Source organism: Tinamus guttatus, unplaced genomic scaffold, assembly GCF_059628265.1.
Source record: "Tinamus guttatus ecotype Peru unplaced genomic scaffold, ASM5962826v1 Tinamus_guttatus_pri_ptg000311l, whole genome shotgun sequence".
NCBI lineage: Eukaryota > Metazoa > Chordata > Aves > Tinamiformes > Tinamidae > Tinamus > Tinamus guttatus.
The window spans coordinates 3,469,897-3,488,166 of NW_028288845.1; the positions used below are offsets into that span (position 1 = coordinate 3,469,897).

Genomic DNA, 18,270 nt, shown 5'->3' on the forward strand with positions numbered 1-18,270 from the left:
TGTCCAAGCTGTTTTGACCTCTATTTTTGAAGAAAAATAGATCTTGCTATATCATTCCTTTGTTGTATGCTTTTTCTTGGTAGTCTTCAAGAGTAAACTCAAGCTCTTAACTCTTCCCTGAAGTGTTTTCATGGCATTACTGCTTTTAGACTTCTCACCCCTTGCCCCCTGGCAGTCTGGTCAGGACGCAGTCTTTTTGTGTGCCTTACAAATTCAGTTGTAAATGCTTGATTGTTGTCTGTGTATTCTCATCAACACAAGTATTTTGCTTTTAGGGCCATTTTTTTTCAGTGCGACTAGCACAGGCTTATTCGTTTGCTTTAAAGAATATGTGACACTTTCTAGCTATGTTATCTGTATTAAATACATGCAATGCTGTAATCTCTTGCATTTCTTTTCTGTGAATACAGCTGCTGAACTGTGCTTTTTTCTTCTTTTCTGCCCCCTAATGCCCCCCCTTTTTTTCTTCCTTATCCCTAATTTCTTAGTATTTTGATCTTTCAGTATCAGAACACTACCCACTTGCTAGAAGATTAAATCCAAACCAGTTTATTTCCTTTGTATAGCAAAAATCCAGGTTCTATTTCAAGAGTCAATTTAGAATAGACTCTTTCTTATTGCAATCACAATCCTGACTTGGTCTCTGATGAGGCACTTCTCTCCTTAGAGAGGCCAGACTAGCTCATCAGCCTCATTCATTCACATCGTATGCATCCTTTCTCTCTCTCTCTCTCTTTTTAAAAAAAAAAAAAAAAAAAACTCATATGTTGCATTTATTCATGAAGTGCAGCCAATCAAAATTCTCACCCGTTCTTAAAAGATATATTAAAAATGTCAAGTGCTTCAAAACTAGCTATTGTCACAAATAAAACTATATCTAAGCATCTTTTCCTGGAACACAGCACTGATAGATATAATGTAAAACTCATCTGCTCTCCTCAAGATTTCCCAAGAGTTTCAGTTCCCCTACCCTTTTAATCCATGTGCTCAGCATATGTTTTATTTAGGATTTTTTCAATTTCTGTGTTTTGTTCAATAGTTATACAGAGCTCACGGCGATACTCCATTAAGCATCTGTCAGTGTTGTGTAGCTTAAGTCCCATGAAAACAAAACCATTTATTGCAAAGGGTTCCTGTGAGAGCCCCTAACTAACCTCTTTTTAGTATAAATGAAGTTGACTTTGAAGTGCTCATATCCAGCCATTAGTTTTCCTAAGGCTGCAAGGAAATAATACTACAGACCATTTTAATACACACTAGTAATAGCACTGTTTTGTGTTAAACCTAAAATTCTCATTTATAGACTGCCCTTTCTACCTCTTCACAAAGTCTATGAATGTATTAAACGTTTTAAAGTAAAAGTTCTAATGAATCACTAGTATAAATCTGAGGTAATTTTAACACATCTGAGAGTAAAGTTTTGCCAGATACCTTTTTTTTTAATATTAATTACTGTAGGATTAATGCAGAACCAACCCATGCATTTAGTTTAGGTGTTAGCTCTGTGACTTACTGATATTTGCTGTTTCATTTCTCTTAAAGAGTAAATATTACAATAGATTGTTATTAAAAATGCCTATTAAAATTGATATAATACTTATGCAAAAACTCATCCTTCACCAAATATACCGAGGCTTTATGTTGTTCTTAACTTTGTAAATACTGAGAGGGATGTGTAAAATATCAGTTTAAAGTTGGGATGTTGCTCTGGGAAATGTCACTTGCAGATCAGTTCATACAGGCAGAGGACAGAATAAATGTGAGTTACCTACAGCTGGAGCCTTGCTGTAACCACTAGGGTTTATCTTCTACAAGTAATTAAGTGAAACATATAATATAAAAACTGTATTACTTTTATATTTTGAGCAAGAAAAAGAAAGCATTTTTAATTTTTTTTTCTCCTCCTTTCCCTCTGCCCCACAGTTAGAATCAGGCCAGACAGGGAAACAAGTTACCCCAAAAGGATTTTTCATGTTGTCCTAATACAAACATTTAAATTCTCTCTGAGTGTTAGGGAGACTATCTGGCTAAGTTGCAATCTCCACTGCAGTAAAATACAATCAAAAAGAGAAAATGAGCATATTTTATACCACAATCTCCCTGTGGTTGAGGAGAAGAAAAATGTAATGTTTCTCAAATCTCAGCGTTTTTAAATAGCATTCTTTCACCTCACTTCACTTCAAAAACTTCTTTTTAGCAAAGCTCTATAACTTTTATTCACTAACTGTTTTGATCTGAACAATATTCTATTCTTTTAGTTAATTTAACCAAGGGAAATCATCCATATCTACCTGCGAGCCCTCTCTAGTTGCATTGATTTTGTGAGCAACATGTAGGAATTCTGCCTGTCTAGGGGTTACATCTTTGTGCTAGAGCCAATTTCAAGTGCTTTGCCACACAGCTAGCAGAGAAGACTTTGACACTTTAAAATATTTTAAGCACTTTTAATATCTCTTCCTGCTAAAAGAAGAGTAGTATTGTTATTGGTGTAATCCAGTTGTCTGTAAAGTTTCAATGAACTAATATATATTTATCTTTGTGTTTCTCGTTTATGTTAGAATTAGAGGCATTTCTGCTGATGCTTCAAGAAGAGAAAGTACCAAATCAATCTCATCTTCCTCTTTTCATCTACTCCAAGTGCTTTTTTTCTGTTACTTGCCATCACATCCCTTACCTCAAGCGATCAATTCAATTTCTAAGGAGGAGAAATACAATTTATTCTGTTTCAATATGCTGGGAGGACATATTCTTTAATATTAATTCTTCAAGTCCAAAAAACAATTTACCTTCTATGCCAATTTTGGGAGTTTGAAATAAATTTGCTTAGTCTTTGAAACATGAGGAGCTAGCGCAATATGAGGCCCTTTGGCCTATCAGAGAAAAGGAAGTCTATGGTGTCTTTTAAGTCAAATTGTGTGTTTGCTGGCAAGAAGCAAGAGTGTAAGAAATTATCTGTTTCTCACCATTACAAGTTTTTCATCCCATTGCAAATCCAATATAATTCAAAATAATTGTTGTGTTGTAGGGTTGTTTCACCCATGCTGATATCTCTTTTTACAGTCTTTTTTCTGTGAAAAACCTTGAAAAAGCTTTAAGAACCACGAATCGGGAAAGATGCACTTTCCTAATGTAGCAAACTGGAGAAGTATTTGCTTGGGTTTTTCTGATGCAGATAGGGTCCGGCGGCCGGAAGATATCGTGCTGTATGGAAAGATAGGGCCCCTAATAGCCAATAGCGTTTAGTCTGTGATGTAAGCAGACGGATGTGACGTTGTAAACCTAGCTATATAACGCCTTGTTACCCATCAATAAACGCCATTTGCCGTCCACCACATTGGTGTCAGCGAGCTGATGGCCCGAGTGGCCTGGGGGTGGTCGCCGTGCTGTTCCTGAACCAGGTTGCCGCGCCGTTTGAACGGCAACAGACATGCTGCTTTGCTTTTATTCAGGGCTTATTCTAAGATAAAAAGAGATACCTACAAAACCACTTTGCTTTCTGGGGGGGTGGGTATTTGTACAAGGTCTTCCAAATATGTGTTCTTTTATTTTAAGTCTGTTAAGAGATGATTTGAGGGTAAAGGACCCAAGACCTTACCCCGTTCTAGCGCAGGGAGAGCGCACAGTCCAAGAACTGCTCTTGCTGTAACTGGTGCTGAACACTAGGAGTTTCTGACAATGTTGAATTCCATTTATTATTCTTAGAGACTTAATGTTCACAAGACAACTCTTAAATACTCTATCCTGGCAGAATGTTATCCTATATTGATATTTTGCAGTGTGATTTAACAGGATATATGGAATCAGTGGGACCACTAATCTGCTTTTACACAGTAGGGTTTGGGGTGGTGGCTTGAATTTTTGTTTTGATTTTAGGAAGATCCTTAACCAGCTTCCCTGCATCTTAATGTGGGATGTGTTCAGGAATCAATGATCCATTTGGATGAAATATGAGAAATCTGGAGGATGTGTTTTACAGGGTTATCCTATAATCAAGGTTAGGAGGAGAGATTGGCTCTTTGTGTAGACACACCAAAAAGCTGGGGACAAGCAGCTAGCTAAGGCCAGGAAGGAGAAATGCTTCAGAGTTTGCTCTTCAAACCCCTGTGACAAGACTAAAAGAGACACAATAGCAGTCGTGGCTGGAGTAAAACTACCTGATCTACACAGTGACATGAAGGAGCTCCTCGATTCTGCAGTGCTCACACACACGCGCTCCGTTTGACTCTGTGCAGGTGAAGACGTGCGAGGTGTACGAGTCTCATTTGTGATTCGGTGCTTCTTGCAAAGAAAAAGCAGCATATGTCTCCCTTTGAAATTCCACTGTGCGTTTCTCTATTTGCCAGTGAAAACGTGGCCCGTAGGTTTTAATTCCGGTTGGTATATGTTAGCCAACTGGTGGCATCTGCCACTGTGCTGTAAAGAGCAAACTATGACCTTAACAAAGAACTTATTAATATTTAAAGAAAACATTTAACATTTAAACAGATTATAAAACCTTTAATGAGATGGTCTGGAAACTAGTTTGCATATGGCATTATAAACTGGATATACAGATGAGGTTTCTGTTTGGAGACACCCAGTATTTTTAGTGTTATTTTGAGGATAGCAATGTTTCTGATACAATAGTGATTCTCCTTTCCTTCCTATAACAAACAGAAGATTTTAAAATTATGCTTGTATTATTTTTTTAAAAGTTTTATCCACCTGGTAGCACACAACTTAATAAATAAATAAAGTAAACAAAGTATTTCTGCAGAATTTTAAAGTCTCTATGTAAAAGACTGCAGATGAACATTCTTTTAGCATGGTTAAGTAATGGGGAAAATCAGTCAGATAATGAGTCATTTTGCTAAGAAATTGAGATTGAATGACGTGGTAGTATAATTGCTTTTACAGAAATCAGCCCCCCCAGTAAGCAGCTTTAGCTTTCTTTACAGCGTTATACTGTTCTAGGGGGTTCCGCACGATCTTATGGTACATCTGGTCAAACAATGCATCTGGCGTATTTCCAACCTCCAGCTTTTTCTGGTAAACACAGAAAATAACTGTGTAGAGTTCTGGAATTCATTGTATGCTTCCTGTTAATTCCAATCCATTTCAAACGTAATAATTACTGCAAGCATTATGCATGCGGTACATATGCAGTCAGAGCTAAGAAGGCAATTTATAAATGAGAGTAACCTGTTTGCAACCAACGCGTTGGCTCTTGAATCCCGCAGAGATGCGCTGAGTTACCCTGCTCTGAAGGGGCGGCTTTGGCAGCCTGCCCGAGCCCCAGGAGGCCAACCTGGAGCTTAGGAGAGAAATTGTAGGATGAGGGTGAAGGGGCTACTTCCCTTCAGAGGGTTGGGCTACGTATGCACGGATAGCTGATGCTTAAAGAGAAGTGAGAAAAGGACTTTTAAAAGGGTCTAATTCTGTGACTGCTACTGATTTCAATATAGGTTTGCATCTCAAAGTTATCAGAAATTCCTGCCTGCAGTTTCAGATACCTGCCCTTAATAACTAGGGACTAAAAGCAGCATAAGTCTGTCTGTCTGTCTGTCTGTCTGTCTTTCCAAGCTTGGCTGGATCTGCAGAGGGGAAAGTGGACCTTACAGAATGGCTCATCACACTGAATGGCTGCAGAACGCGGGCTTTGACGTAGGCCTCGTCTCACCAAAACATAGGCTTCCTTTGTAATGCAGCTTGGTTTCAAAGAGTCTGCCTACAACACGAACAAAAATGTACTAACACTGATCCATGGGGGATAAATTGTCCCAAGATCCCATTTATTTTCTCATTCTTTTACGAGAAGAAGTTGCTTTTTTAGACCTTTGTACTGTCTGCTGTGATTTGGTCACCTTGCGCTCTTTCCTCAGGAACAGTGCCTGCAGTCCCAGGCTTTATGGCTTTTGAGAATACTGGTGGATTCAAGGAGGCTGGAAATTAGTTTTTCTTGTGTTCACTTGTTGAAAGGAAATCATGAGAGGGCAGTATCTGTCAGAGGAAACTTTTATTCCCTATTTAAAAGGAATAAAGTACTTCACGCTTACAACCTGTTTCATGGTAGCTGGGAATTCATACTTTCTTGGAGCCTGTGGCCAAGGATCTTGTTGGTTTAACGTATACTTTTTGAGATTGCTAGACCTAAGAGCTAAGTATTAGTTAAACAGAATTTTCAACTTGTATTAGAAACAGCATTAAGTATCTCATCCTATTTTGGTATAGGCTGAGTACCATTTTCAACCAGTGGTACTCAGCTAGCACCAGAAGCCAATGCAAAATCCTCCTACAGGTCCTATAACTGTGCTGTGCTGGAAAACAGATTCCTCCTGCACAATGCTTATGGCGGTCTTGTTTCAAAGATAACTTTCTTTTATCTCAGTCTTTCTCTCTGACAATCATTTATGTGGAAAAAATCGATCTCTTGCAGTACCTTTTTTATTGCGTAGAGCTCCTGGGCAAATCATAACAGCTGCAGATAAGTTACTGATAGCAGAAGGGCCCAAATTATGGACTTATATTTTGTGGTCGTTGTTGTTTTGCTAATTAGTAAGGACAATTTGCTCTATGTAGAGTCTAAGTCTAGGAATAATCTTTAATTTTTAAAAATCAAGGCAGAGAATTGTAAGTGCCATTAAATCCTGACATTTTGTGGTCTTTTTTCCACAGAAGCATAAACTAATCATCTTTAGGTGATCTAATGTCTGATAACGGGAAGTAGTTGGCATTGTTAGTGATAAATTCATATAAGTTGTATGCTGTAGATGTATGCCTACTTCTAGTGCTTTGCTTCTAAACATGCCTATAAATAGCAGGACCAAACCCACAGGGTGCACCTGTGCCCTGCGTGACTGTGGAGGCTTTAAGATGATTGGCACTAAAACCATTTCATTTTGTGTGGTTTCTGCCTCTGACTTTGTAGCGTTGCTTCTCCCACATGCAATGTGGGTGCTAAGCAGCTAGAGTGGGACCCCTTGCAAGCAGCAGGTTCATGCAGCTTTGTTAGTGGTACCTAGACTTTCTGTACAGCCTCTTCCCTTTTCTCACTACAAACATAAAAACTGTAGCCCCTAGCATGGGCTTTTAACAGCAGTTTCAAATGCAGGAGAAAAGATTCTGCCACTGGACCAAAATTAACAGCACATGATTTTTCTTCTTAGAAAAAATGACTGATGGAATAATCCTATAAGATGCTCATTGTACCACGGGTGTAGAGAAGGGAGACGCGTTCTTTCTGTTCTGAGGGTAGGTCTGCTTTTCTGCAGCTTGTTTACAGAGACGTTTAGGCCATCAGAAATGCAGTGGAATGACTGAATTGACTTCTGCTGTCTCTGCCTACAGGCCTAGAGTACCTTTTTTTTCTTTACTTCCTCTCAAACATTGTTTGTTATTTGGGACCCTCTGCTTTGATTCACTGAATTCCCCTGCCCCGCTCTGTAGTTATGGATGGAAGAGCGTCACATCTAAAGATACTCTTTTATGATAGGTATTCAAGGCACTATAACGATCTGATTTACATTTTTGGGGTAGAATTTAGAAAATAGTTTTCATGACAGTTTCCAGTTTGTTTCAATTCATATGGAAAATTAATATTAAAGAATATGCTTATAAACACAACACTGACGCTAAACTTTTGCTGTAATACAAATCAATTTGTGATGTAGCAATTGGCTGACTCCCTTGCCTGTTTACATGAAGGAAAATATACAGCTATGTTACAAATGAGGTAGGCAAGTTTTGAAAATTTGAGGTATTTTCCATGGAGTTCCTGGAGATAGATGCTGCTTTTCTGCAAGGTAATGACATTTAATATTCAGAGATAATCATGTCTGCATTACATTGTGGATATTAAAATCTGATGCAGACAGTACGATGGCCTTCAATGAGACCAGTCTTCAGTACTACGCCCATTAGTAAGACATGCTCAGTGTGAACTCCCAGTCCTTCAACGTAAGTTGATTTCCTCAAGCAGTCCTAGTAGGACTATGTGCCTCAGTAAAGTTACTCCCTGGTTACACAGCACTGGGTTCTCTTGTTTTACTCTTATCCTGTTCTAAAGCTTCTACGAAAACTCGTAGGTGAAGGGCTGCAGAAAACTTTATATGGCACCTTGTAGGTAGATACTGCACTCTCAGCACAGCTCAACATTGAGAGCAGAAGCTTTTTCTCTATGAAGTGAGTATTCCCCATGAGTTTGCTGTAGGAACAGCAAAATATGTGGGTAACCATTTACCTAGTAATGTATTTAGAAGGACTGTTGCACTTAACTTCAGAAAGCAACCTGTATGAGCTTGTTAACACAAGTATTGCAGAGATGGCTCCATAAACCAGGGATAGACTGGTGGAATGAATGGTGACAGGCAGGGCAGTAACTAACTTACCCTCTTCCTGGCTGGATGCTTTCCCTGTTCCTACTGAACTTCCCTGTTCCTGCCTCCACAGGAGGTCTATTTCAAGATACCATTTCCAATTCCTAACTTGTTGGCACCATATTTTGCCTGAAAGCAGCATACTCCATCCCTTTGCACAGTGATGCAAAGAGAGGTATCGCCCTGTTCCCAAAGGGTTATGTGTTTTTTTAATTTTATTTTTTATTGTAGCTGTGAGGAATGTCTTTTCTTCTTCCAGGAAATACAACACTATCCATGCATCCCTTTCCAGAGCTGACCTGTAGCAATTTAGAGACCGTCAGCTTTCAACAAACCGGTGACTTCTATACATGTAGATGCATCCTGCTCAGCCACTGACTTGGCTGTAGCTGAGCAGATCAACCCAACCCAGCTGTACAGCTGGAGGGCCGAGTGTAAAATCTGGGCTATAACGTGCCAGGTTTTAGAAGCAACTGCTGTTTGCCTGCAGCATAACTTGAGGTTACGCTTGTACCTGTAAATAATGCACAGAATCAAGTAACTTTCAATCAGGTCTTAGCAGTTATATTTTCACCTTCACTAAAGATATATTGGATAAATTAAACCTTAAATATACCAAACTCAGGAATACTTTGTTGCACTAACATGGTCACCACTAAAGGCAGTGGCAATTTTAATGTTAAAATCATTGTGGTCATAGCAAGGTCAGTGAGGATGACTTAAGAATTTTACTATAAAATATCACTATTCATGTTAGAAACAAACAACAACAACACAGAGAGGGAACACACATAAATAGTAAAATTTTGGTTAGCTGGATTGAGTGAAATCTCTTGAAAATCTTCCTTTTTTTAATCTTTATGTTAATTTTCTTCTTGCAGTGTTAAAATAATCTGATATTTGTGACAAGACTTGTATTACTTTAGAGTTTCGGATTCTCTAAGTTTCAAGTTCCTGAAATGTCATATATCTCTTTTCTTGAATGCAGAATAGTGATTGGATAGATAATAGAGGATATATTAGAACTAATATTCATATGGCATCTTTCAGTTGAGAAATTTTCATTTAAGAACCTTCGATAAATTTTCATTCTCTATAATATCTGAAGAAAATCTTACAGAACTCCTTTTTTCTTACATGTGCTCTTAGGAGAAATGATGAGGAATTATGGGAAAGACAGAACTCGACATAATGGTCAGTGAATCCCAATACTCTCATTGTACTGCATACAGAATTTTATTATCAGTTATGAAATTTTAATGGCTGGTAAATAATGTAAAGAAAATTATGTAAAGCAGAAAAAAAAATACAAGTAACAATTTCACAAAGTCCATTTAGCTTTAAATCTAATTTCATGTTTTTTTCTGGCCTTAACTTCATCCTTAATTCACTTGTCAATGTGCATTACAGCTCAGGAATCTTACTGAAAGATCTATCATATTGTAACAGAAGATACTGACTGTTTTGGAATAATTCTATAAATGAATTGAAAAGCCATTGATTTTTGCCAGTAGTGAGTAATAAAAATGACTTAAATTGGGAGCAAAGCTGTCTTTGTTTTAGAATCAGAATGAGCAACAATATTCATTTAAAATGCAATAAGGTCATATATGATTATGAGAATGCCAAGTGTATGTCTTGGTGGATTTTGCTTCAAGAGTAGGAAAGAGATAGTGCAGATCTCACGGAAACAGCTGCATATGAAAGGGTAATCTATGGATTAGAAAATCAATTAGAAGAATTCAAAGTAAGTCGGAAACAATTTTTGAACCATATCATAAGGGAGACCAGGGATTAAGATTTTATTGGGGAAAGGAAAAACAACAGAAGAGGTTCATAAAACTTTTAAGTCAGTAGGAAAAAATAGAATGCTTTTTCTGTGTGTTCAAGGTTAGATTCTTTTTTTTTTTTTTTTTTGCTATTTTATTATGAAGGTTTGAATGGGAGGGAATAAATGACAGAACAAGAACAAAGAAGTCACTTGTATTTAAATTAAGTGTTAGTTAATTCTATAGTTGGAAAGATTTGTATATAAATAAAAATACCATGGCCTTTCTCTTTCTCTCTTTCTCACTTTTTAATTAGTGGCTGACAGTGGAGCTGAGTACTTTTTCTCTTGATCTGTTTTTAATGGAAAATTGGATTTTTGATTAAATTTAAATATGCAAGAAATTACAAAATTTTGTATGTAAAAATCTTCACTTATCTGAAATACATTTAACTGAGGAGCTGCAGAAAAGGTACCAGATTTTATCATGAAAATTATAGTCTTGGACCACATGTTTCCATTTTGCTCTAGGAGATAGATTTTCTATGATTTGGGGTTCGTGGCACATATGAGGGAAGAAAATAGTGCATTTAAATGAGTTTTCACAGGAGCCAGTTAGTGGCTAGGTACCATAAGCTTATTTCTTGTGCTGAAATGTGTTTTCAACACTGCAATGTCACAATTCCTGTACCAAGACCCATGTTTTCCAAAATATTAACAATTACAATACTCACCTGTTTAAGTTAAAAACAGAAAGCTAAATTTTTTTCTCTCCAAACTTTAAAGGAAAAAAAAAAACCCTTTCTGACTGTGTCAGACTTTTAATGAGGTAGAAATGAAATGATTTCATTGCTCCAGGCTGTGGGCTGCCTTGAGCAGTTTTTAGAGCCCATTTGCAAACACGCATATGGGTCTAATCTCTCAGAATATTTTCTTCTAATTTAGCGGAGTTCTTGCATTTTCTTTTAATTTTGCAACCTGGTATAAATTATCACCTCCTTACCTTTCACCTCCTAAACTGACATTTCAGGTCTCTTGGGAAGGACAGATTATTATATTTGTTTACCCAGAAAATTGTTAATGCTTTCCTGGCAAAATCTCTAGTCTTTTCCCCAGAACAATACATAAAATCATCCCTTGCATTAACAAAATCCCACCCAGCTATATTTTTCTACATATTCATTACAGCAGCTGAGGAAACAAAGTCAGTTATTTCCATACCCTACCTGTTTCGTCCTCATTTTGGAATCTGGCGACAGGTTGTTGTAGGTGTAATGGGCCTGTGTGACACCGCAGAAAAGGACTGCGACAATCCCTGCAATGCAAAGCAAAGCCGGAGTCAGCTGTAAGGAAAAACCAGGGTTGGCTGTAAAGCAAAGCTGGAGTTAGCTGCTTACAATTTCTTCCTTAAGTTTGTCAGAGGGCTGCATAAAACAGCTCATTAGACCGTGTGTTAGATGTGTTTTATAGAGTTTATTGCAAACAAGCTAGTTATTGTTGTTGTTAAGTTTTCAAAAAATCATAGAGATTTGGTCTCTTCTAACTCTCCATTGCATTTTGTAGCATTTCCACTCCCGTGTGATTGTCCCGTGTGTGTAGTACAGTGTGTCTGAATTAATACATGGCAACATCTGATCACAGTCTGACGGATAGTTAACCAAGATTATAACATAACTGTCACGTAAAGAACTGCCAACTACAGAAATATTCTGGCAGCAACTGAACAGGAAAGGGAGAAATTGCGATGCTTTTATTACGTGAGGGATTTGTGAGCACTTGGTGCTGAATGAGCCCAAGAGCAGAAGGTCGTTCAGTGTGTGGCACCTCACAGGCTTCCTGCAAGCAACAGCGTGCAGTCTGCGAGGTGCGCGCTGGTCACTGCTGAAATGGCGCTGCTCACGCACGGCAGCCCGTGAGGTGCGTGCTGGGCGCTGCTGAAATGGCGCTGCTCACAGCGGCCCACGAGGTGCGCTGGGCGCCGTGAAATGGCGCCGCTCACGCACGGTGGCCCACGAGGTGCGCTGGGCGCTGTGAAATGGCGCTGCTCACAGTGGCCCACGAGGTGCGCTGGGCGCCGTGAAATGGCGCCGCTCACGCACGGCGGCCCACGAGGTGCGCTGGGCGCTGTGAAATGGCGCTGCTCATGCACGGTGGCCCATGAGGTGTGCGCTGGGCGCTGCGGAAATGGCGCCGCTCACGCACGGTGGCCCGCGAGGTGCACGCTAGGCACTGCTGAAAATGATGTTCCACCACCTAAAAATTGTGCTGCTCATGAGAGCTGTGCAGCCCCCAACGGCAGTGATGCCGACGGCTGTGGCTGCCGGGCTGGCAGCAGTTGTGTTCCCAGCCTCTACAAAGCCAGCAGGAGCAGGGCAGCGTGACTGTCAGGAGTACAATAATATTATATTGTAGTAGAGTTTTTTATATATATATATATGTGTATATATATATATATATATATATATATATATATATATGCTTCTTCCTCAGCCTTGGCTCTGTTTCTAACTCCTTAGCAGTGTTGAGTAACAAGATTGCAATGCAGGATTATAATTCAAGTACCTAGAGAAATGGTAACTGCAATTTCCCTGGACACAGGTAAAACAGGAGGAAAGAGGGAAATAGAAAATAAAAAATAAGTGTCCACCGGTGACCAAATGTAAATGTCCATGCAGGAAGAAGTCTCTGGTTTGTTTTCTGTAAACCTGTGACATGTCTATGCTGAGGATCATTGTCATTGCTAATTAGCAGCATTAAGAATATGTAATAAAATTTCAGTTAAAAAAATACAGCCAGGCGGTAATTTTTACTAGCTGCAGGCTCCGAGACAAGATCAGAGATAGTGTTTTCTGATTCATTTTTTTTTACATGAACCATCATGATGCCTAGTCTAGCACTTTTATATTGACTGTTAAATTCAAATATAATTATAAAATGTTTTTGTGACTGCTAAGAATCCATGAACTATAGGTAGTGAGAGAACTGAGACAGTGATGTGAAAAAAGTAAGAACAAGCAATGAATAATGGCAAGAACATTATATTGCAAGTTGTACGTTCCTCATTTATTTTGACAATTGCTTAATTTTAATTATTTATGATTTTTTTTCCCTTAACCTTCTAGCAAATATTCTGTAATGCAGTTTGGAAATTTAGTGCAGATATACTTGAGACTGACCTTACTATGGCATTCTCTTACGGAAACTTTGCTCAGTAGTCAGGAATGACTATCACTTTGGGACAAACTATAATGTGCGCAAATTAGATTATACTGTATAAGAATCAATTTATCATGCATATATCATAGCCTGAAGAGACAGCTATATTATTAATATCTGTTACATTAATTTATAATTTACAGATATTATTATAACAATAATTGTGTTCTCAACCCAAATTTTTATTTTGATTACCTGGTTTGATCATACCCATTCCTCAGCCATGATCTGGCCCATACATTGTGTGTTAGCATGGCATGTCTTGAGGCAGGGGAATGAAATAGTTTGTAAAATATGGACCTGTACTGATATCCTTTCATTAAAAAACAGCAACAACAAAAGCCCCCCAAAACATAAGCTAAATAGTGAGCTTTACCACTTACTGAGGTATACAAAACACATTACAGGTCTGACATATTTCAGTATTAGAAAAAAAAAAAAGGCTTTCGGAATTATTTTGCATTTACATTATTTAATAGCTGCATGGAAATATTAATGTCTAGTATTAATCCTTTGTAGTTCTACTCAGAATGTACTTAGGAAAAAAGGGCTAATGACAGACCTAAACTGGCTTGATATGTTTTGCTTGCAATTTGTGTGTGGGCAGAGCAATCCTCCTTTAATATGTCTATATTAATGCCTTAGATATAAGAAATAGCTTAATTTCCCTGCAATCTTCTTTTCTTTTTCCCTTTAATTGGTTCTTGACTGTTTATCACTTGCTTTCTGGCCAGTTAAAGTAGCTTACCATGGTGACAATAAAAACAACTATACTGTTCAATAATTGAGTCTTCTACTTCAGATACAAATGGTTACAGAAAAACAGTGAAACACTGCTTGGGGTGAGTAATGAGAGAGGCTACAGTGTCTGTACCCCACTGTGCCAAAAAGACATATGCTGATTATTTTTGTCTGGGTAGGGAGCCTGTTCCTTGTCCCAGGAAATGGAAATTACCTCTGGTACCGGAAGCATAGAGAAGATGTATTAGTTTTTCCCTTCCAAACTGACTTTTTGGGTATAATATATAACTTACCTACTTTACATTTATTTTCGGGTGAAACACAGCATCTTTGCTCTTAGCTGGAAGGTATTTTTAAATAGCCTTTCCTTGGAAGTCACTGGCTTGGGAAATCATTGCCTGCACTTGAAGGGATTGTTCAGCAATCATCCTTCTTTGCTACCAGTTGTATGTAGTAGGCAAAGAATCAGGTCATGGTTTTAAGAGCCATTAAGCATGAAGACAACAAATGGAGCTTTATTCCAACTGATACCTGATTGTCTCCATATGACCATTCTGTTCACCTCAAGCCTTACTCTTGTTATTTATTGTGCTAAAGATTGTAGTATGAGGCAGGACACATAATCATACATTATAGAAGGCAAAGATGTCTAAAGATGCAGATGTGTGGCTAATACTAAAAAAAAAAAAAAAAAGGTAACATGATGGCTCTATCAAAGCCAGTTGAAATGTATCTGTGAGCTTTAGAAAGGCCAAGATTTCCCTCAGCTTCTTTGGCCTTGAAAGCTTTTCAACACTAATGCTTGTTGAACTTGGTTCTTGAACAATTTTGCTAAGGAAATAGAACAGGCTAACTAACGCTCCATTAAGCAGTTTTCATGACGTCCCCTGACACTAATTAGAGCACTAGATTTCAGAAATGGCAGCACTGAGAACATTAAAATGATCAGGCTAATTTTTTTTCTTCAAATCACACTAACAGGTTGCAATAAAATATTACCTGGGTAATCTCTATCCATTTACAGTTTTTATCTAAACTTCTGTGGCCTTTTACATGCTAAAAAGCAGTCCCTGAATATGCACTTGAACTGTGAGTGCACAATACAAAAAAGTGGCATTTTGTCCCACTAGAATTGTATTGTAAAGCTCTCTCTGTTCAATAAAATGCAACACCTACCTGTAAGACCAGCAGCTTCGGCTGATAAGAAGGCACTCCAAGATAGGAGGAAAAACAGACCTGTTTCCAGCATGGGGAATTCACACAGCTTTGTGAATTTTGTCAAGTGCTGAAAGATAATTAAGGAAAAATAAAAAGCATCTATTTTGTAAGCTAAAATGGCCCCCAAACTGATGACAGAACGAGAACTGTCCCAGTGTGATCATCTATGCAAGCTGAATTCAGGAAAACCTGCACAGCTTCTGAACTATTTCAAACAACGATGAAAATCCTGCACAGGGTTGAAACAGGTAAATTCTACAAGTCTGCCATTTAAAGTTACATGTGGTAAATTGACTGGCTTGGTGTGTGGTTTGCCTTTTGTTTTAGTGTAAATAGTAAGGTAAGAGTATAGTAATTAATTGTAAATGCTGTTAATCTGTAGCTCAAAAATAAGACAGATACAACATTTGTGTTTTAATCTCAAAATGCTTGCACACAAATGTAATTATTTACAAGTAAAAAAGTCAACAGTACAAACAGTCTTGTCTAATGATAAATAGAGATTTGCATGAAATTTGGAGCTAGAGATGTTTATGCTTTTTGTGACTTCAGACAGACGAAATTCCTGTCAGTTTATGCCACGAGTGTTTGCAGTCTCGAATGCAGAGTGCAGAAGTTCAAGCCCAAAGCAGAGATGGTCAGTCTCACACACTGCACAATCTTTCCAACATATATAGATTTTACCCTCCGAGAAGAAACCATAAAGGATATTAAAGCTGTGACAACAGCGTAAGAGGAGCCCATGGCAAATGATCCAGCAAAGATCCCCAGAAAATTTCCCACTGACTGGAAGAAAGCAGCAGCATCAAATGCATTAGGATTCTCCTTGGGACTGTAAATGGATATAGAGCTGAAAAAAAAAAAACAAAGGAATGGGGAAAAAGAGAATAATTAATTCAATCTATTGTTATTATATTGAAATCAATAGTTAAAAATAGACTTTCTTAGGGACTCTGAATGCAAAACAAACTTCTCTATGCTGACAGCAGGTATGAAAGCAGAGCAGATAGAGACTGGGAGGAAAACAGTGTATTTGCAAGGTATCACTCTGAAATCAATAGTTTACTGCCAGTCAGTAAACATTTTTATACTAGAAGTGCAGTAAAGAATGCTGTTTCCAGGCCAACTAAATATTAAAAGGTGGTAGATGTATAAGAAATCTGCAGGGAAAAGAGATAGCTTTGAATTATTTATTGACCATGTGTCTTCAGAGCAGTTATATATTCACAAATAGGCCTGCTAAAAAGTATAACTTTATGGCTGAGGCTCAAATGGGTGACACAAATCACAGAACGCACCCAATCTGCAGCAGCTATCTGTCAGAAAACACCTACTGTTCCCTTCCTGGTGTAACCCTTAGTAAACACCACTGTAAGCATATAAACAGCTAAAGAATATGAAACCTGCTGGAAAACAGAATAAATGTTTTTCCACAGAAAGAAACTGCTGCAGATGTCAGAGGTCGTCTCTTGTATCCCACCTCTTGAGTACCGCCATCAAGTGTATTTTTTACTGGAAATTATGCCACCAAAGGCAACTTAAATATTTTCTAGAGTATTTGCCGCAAGTCAGTTATTGCCTTGAATTCGAGCAATACCAAGCATATATGCCTTTTTGCTGTTCAAACATTAAAATTGAAAGATACGCAGTAGCCTTACACATCCTGAACGCTAATTGAGCCACATTTCAGATTTTTGTGGTTCTGTTACTGAAGGTCTTTTATGTTGTCTGTCAAGGAAAATTGACTGAGCTTGGCACTGGATTTCAGGAAGTAACTTGAATTGCCGGAAAATGGTTGGTATTTTAAACATGAAAAATTTAGAATTTTAAATGTGTTGAATATTTTATGTTTTTGCATATTAAGAACATGTGATCCCTGCAGTCTGATATCTTCCATCTGGACTTGAGGCTTAGAAATGCAGTTGTGTATGGAGGATTTTCTAAGCAGGTTCTAAACAGTTGCATTCATTTGGAGAACTGCAAACATCAAGAAACATGCAACTAGATCTTATGCTTTTAGTCTGTAAAAAGACGCAAGGTTTCTAAAAGTATACAGTGGAGACTAAAAATGAGCAGCAAATATTTTTTACAAGAAAAATTACTTAATATCAAAATCGGTTATTTCTAGACATGGATGATTAGCAGGACCAAAGAAAGAGATGATCTTTTAATGGAAAATGCTGTTAATACTAGTATGTAAAATATTGCTAAAGAACTGTACTAAACCTCGCGTACATTCTCGCAGCAGTGAGAGCAGCTTTCCCTCAAAGAGACTGCTCTCAGCTATGACACTGTATGTTACTACACTAACTTGCTAAGTGCATTTTATGTAACTAGGGAGGAGTTCAGTTTAGTTAGAGTCGAAACTATTGCATTAGTATAACCTGAAATGCTAAATCTAAACATTCTAGGGATGTCTTGAGGCTGTAGCTGCTAATACCGTTTGCCTAGCGATTTATCAATCCTTAATTTGATCCTTTGTGTCACTGGTGATGACAGCAGTACTGAATTCAATGAGGTCAACATAATAACATCCTGGAGAAAAAACAACAACAACAACTATTTATTATACTGAAGAGTATCTCTGCCTGCAAAAGGGATGTTCAATGATAAAAAGAAACTGACAAAAAATCCTGTTGTGGAGTATAGTTAAATTTCAGCTCTAGCCATTAACTTTAAGGTAAGAAAAGATGACTTTGTTAAAACTGGTTAGGATTCTAGTATATCTTCCAATTTACCAACAACTTTCAGATGTGATAAAAGTTAGAACAAAGCATCAAATTATTTATTAAGTTATTTCAGTAACAAATACAGAGTGACTGTCATCTCAATGGGATATTTTTTTTCTACTAAATACGTCCTGCAAAATCTTTACATTTTTTAAACCTATGGCTGCAAGTCTAGATCTTTCCAGAAGCGAGGTTCCCCATCTATATTTTTTTTCTTGCAGTTCAAAGTGTATTTAGCACTATT

At 37.8% G+C, this 18,270-nt stretch overlaps 1 protein-coding gene across 1 annotated transcript in view; it reads right to left on the reverse strand.

The window, feature by feature from the left end:
- SLC9A9 (solute carrier family 9 member A9) overlaps positions 1-18,270 on the reverse strand; it is a 108,819-nt gene that overhangs the window by 35,344 nt on the left and 55,205 nt on the right. Inside the window, exons 7-9 of the mRNA XM_010211800.2 lie at positions 16,009-16,147; positions 15,256-15,361; positions 11,349-11,437 (exon numbers count right to left, since the gene is read on the reverse strand). Coding sequence (XP_010210102.2) covers positions 11,349-11,437; positions 15,256-15,361; positions 16,009-16,147 — 334 coding nt within the window. The remainder of the gene's footprint in view (positions 1-11,348; positions 11,438-15,255; positions 15,362-16,008; positions 16,148-18,270) is intronic.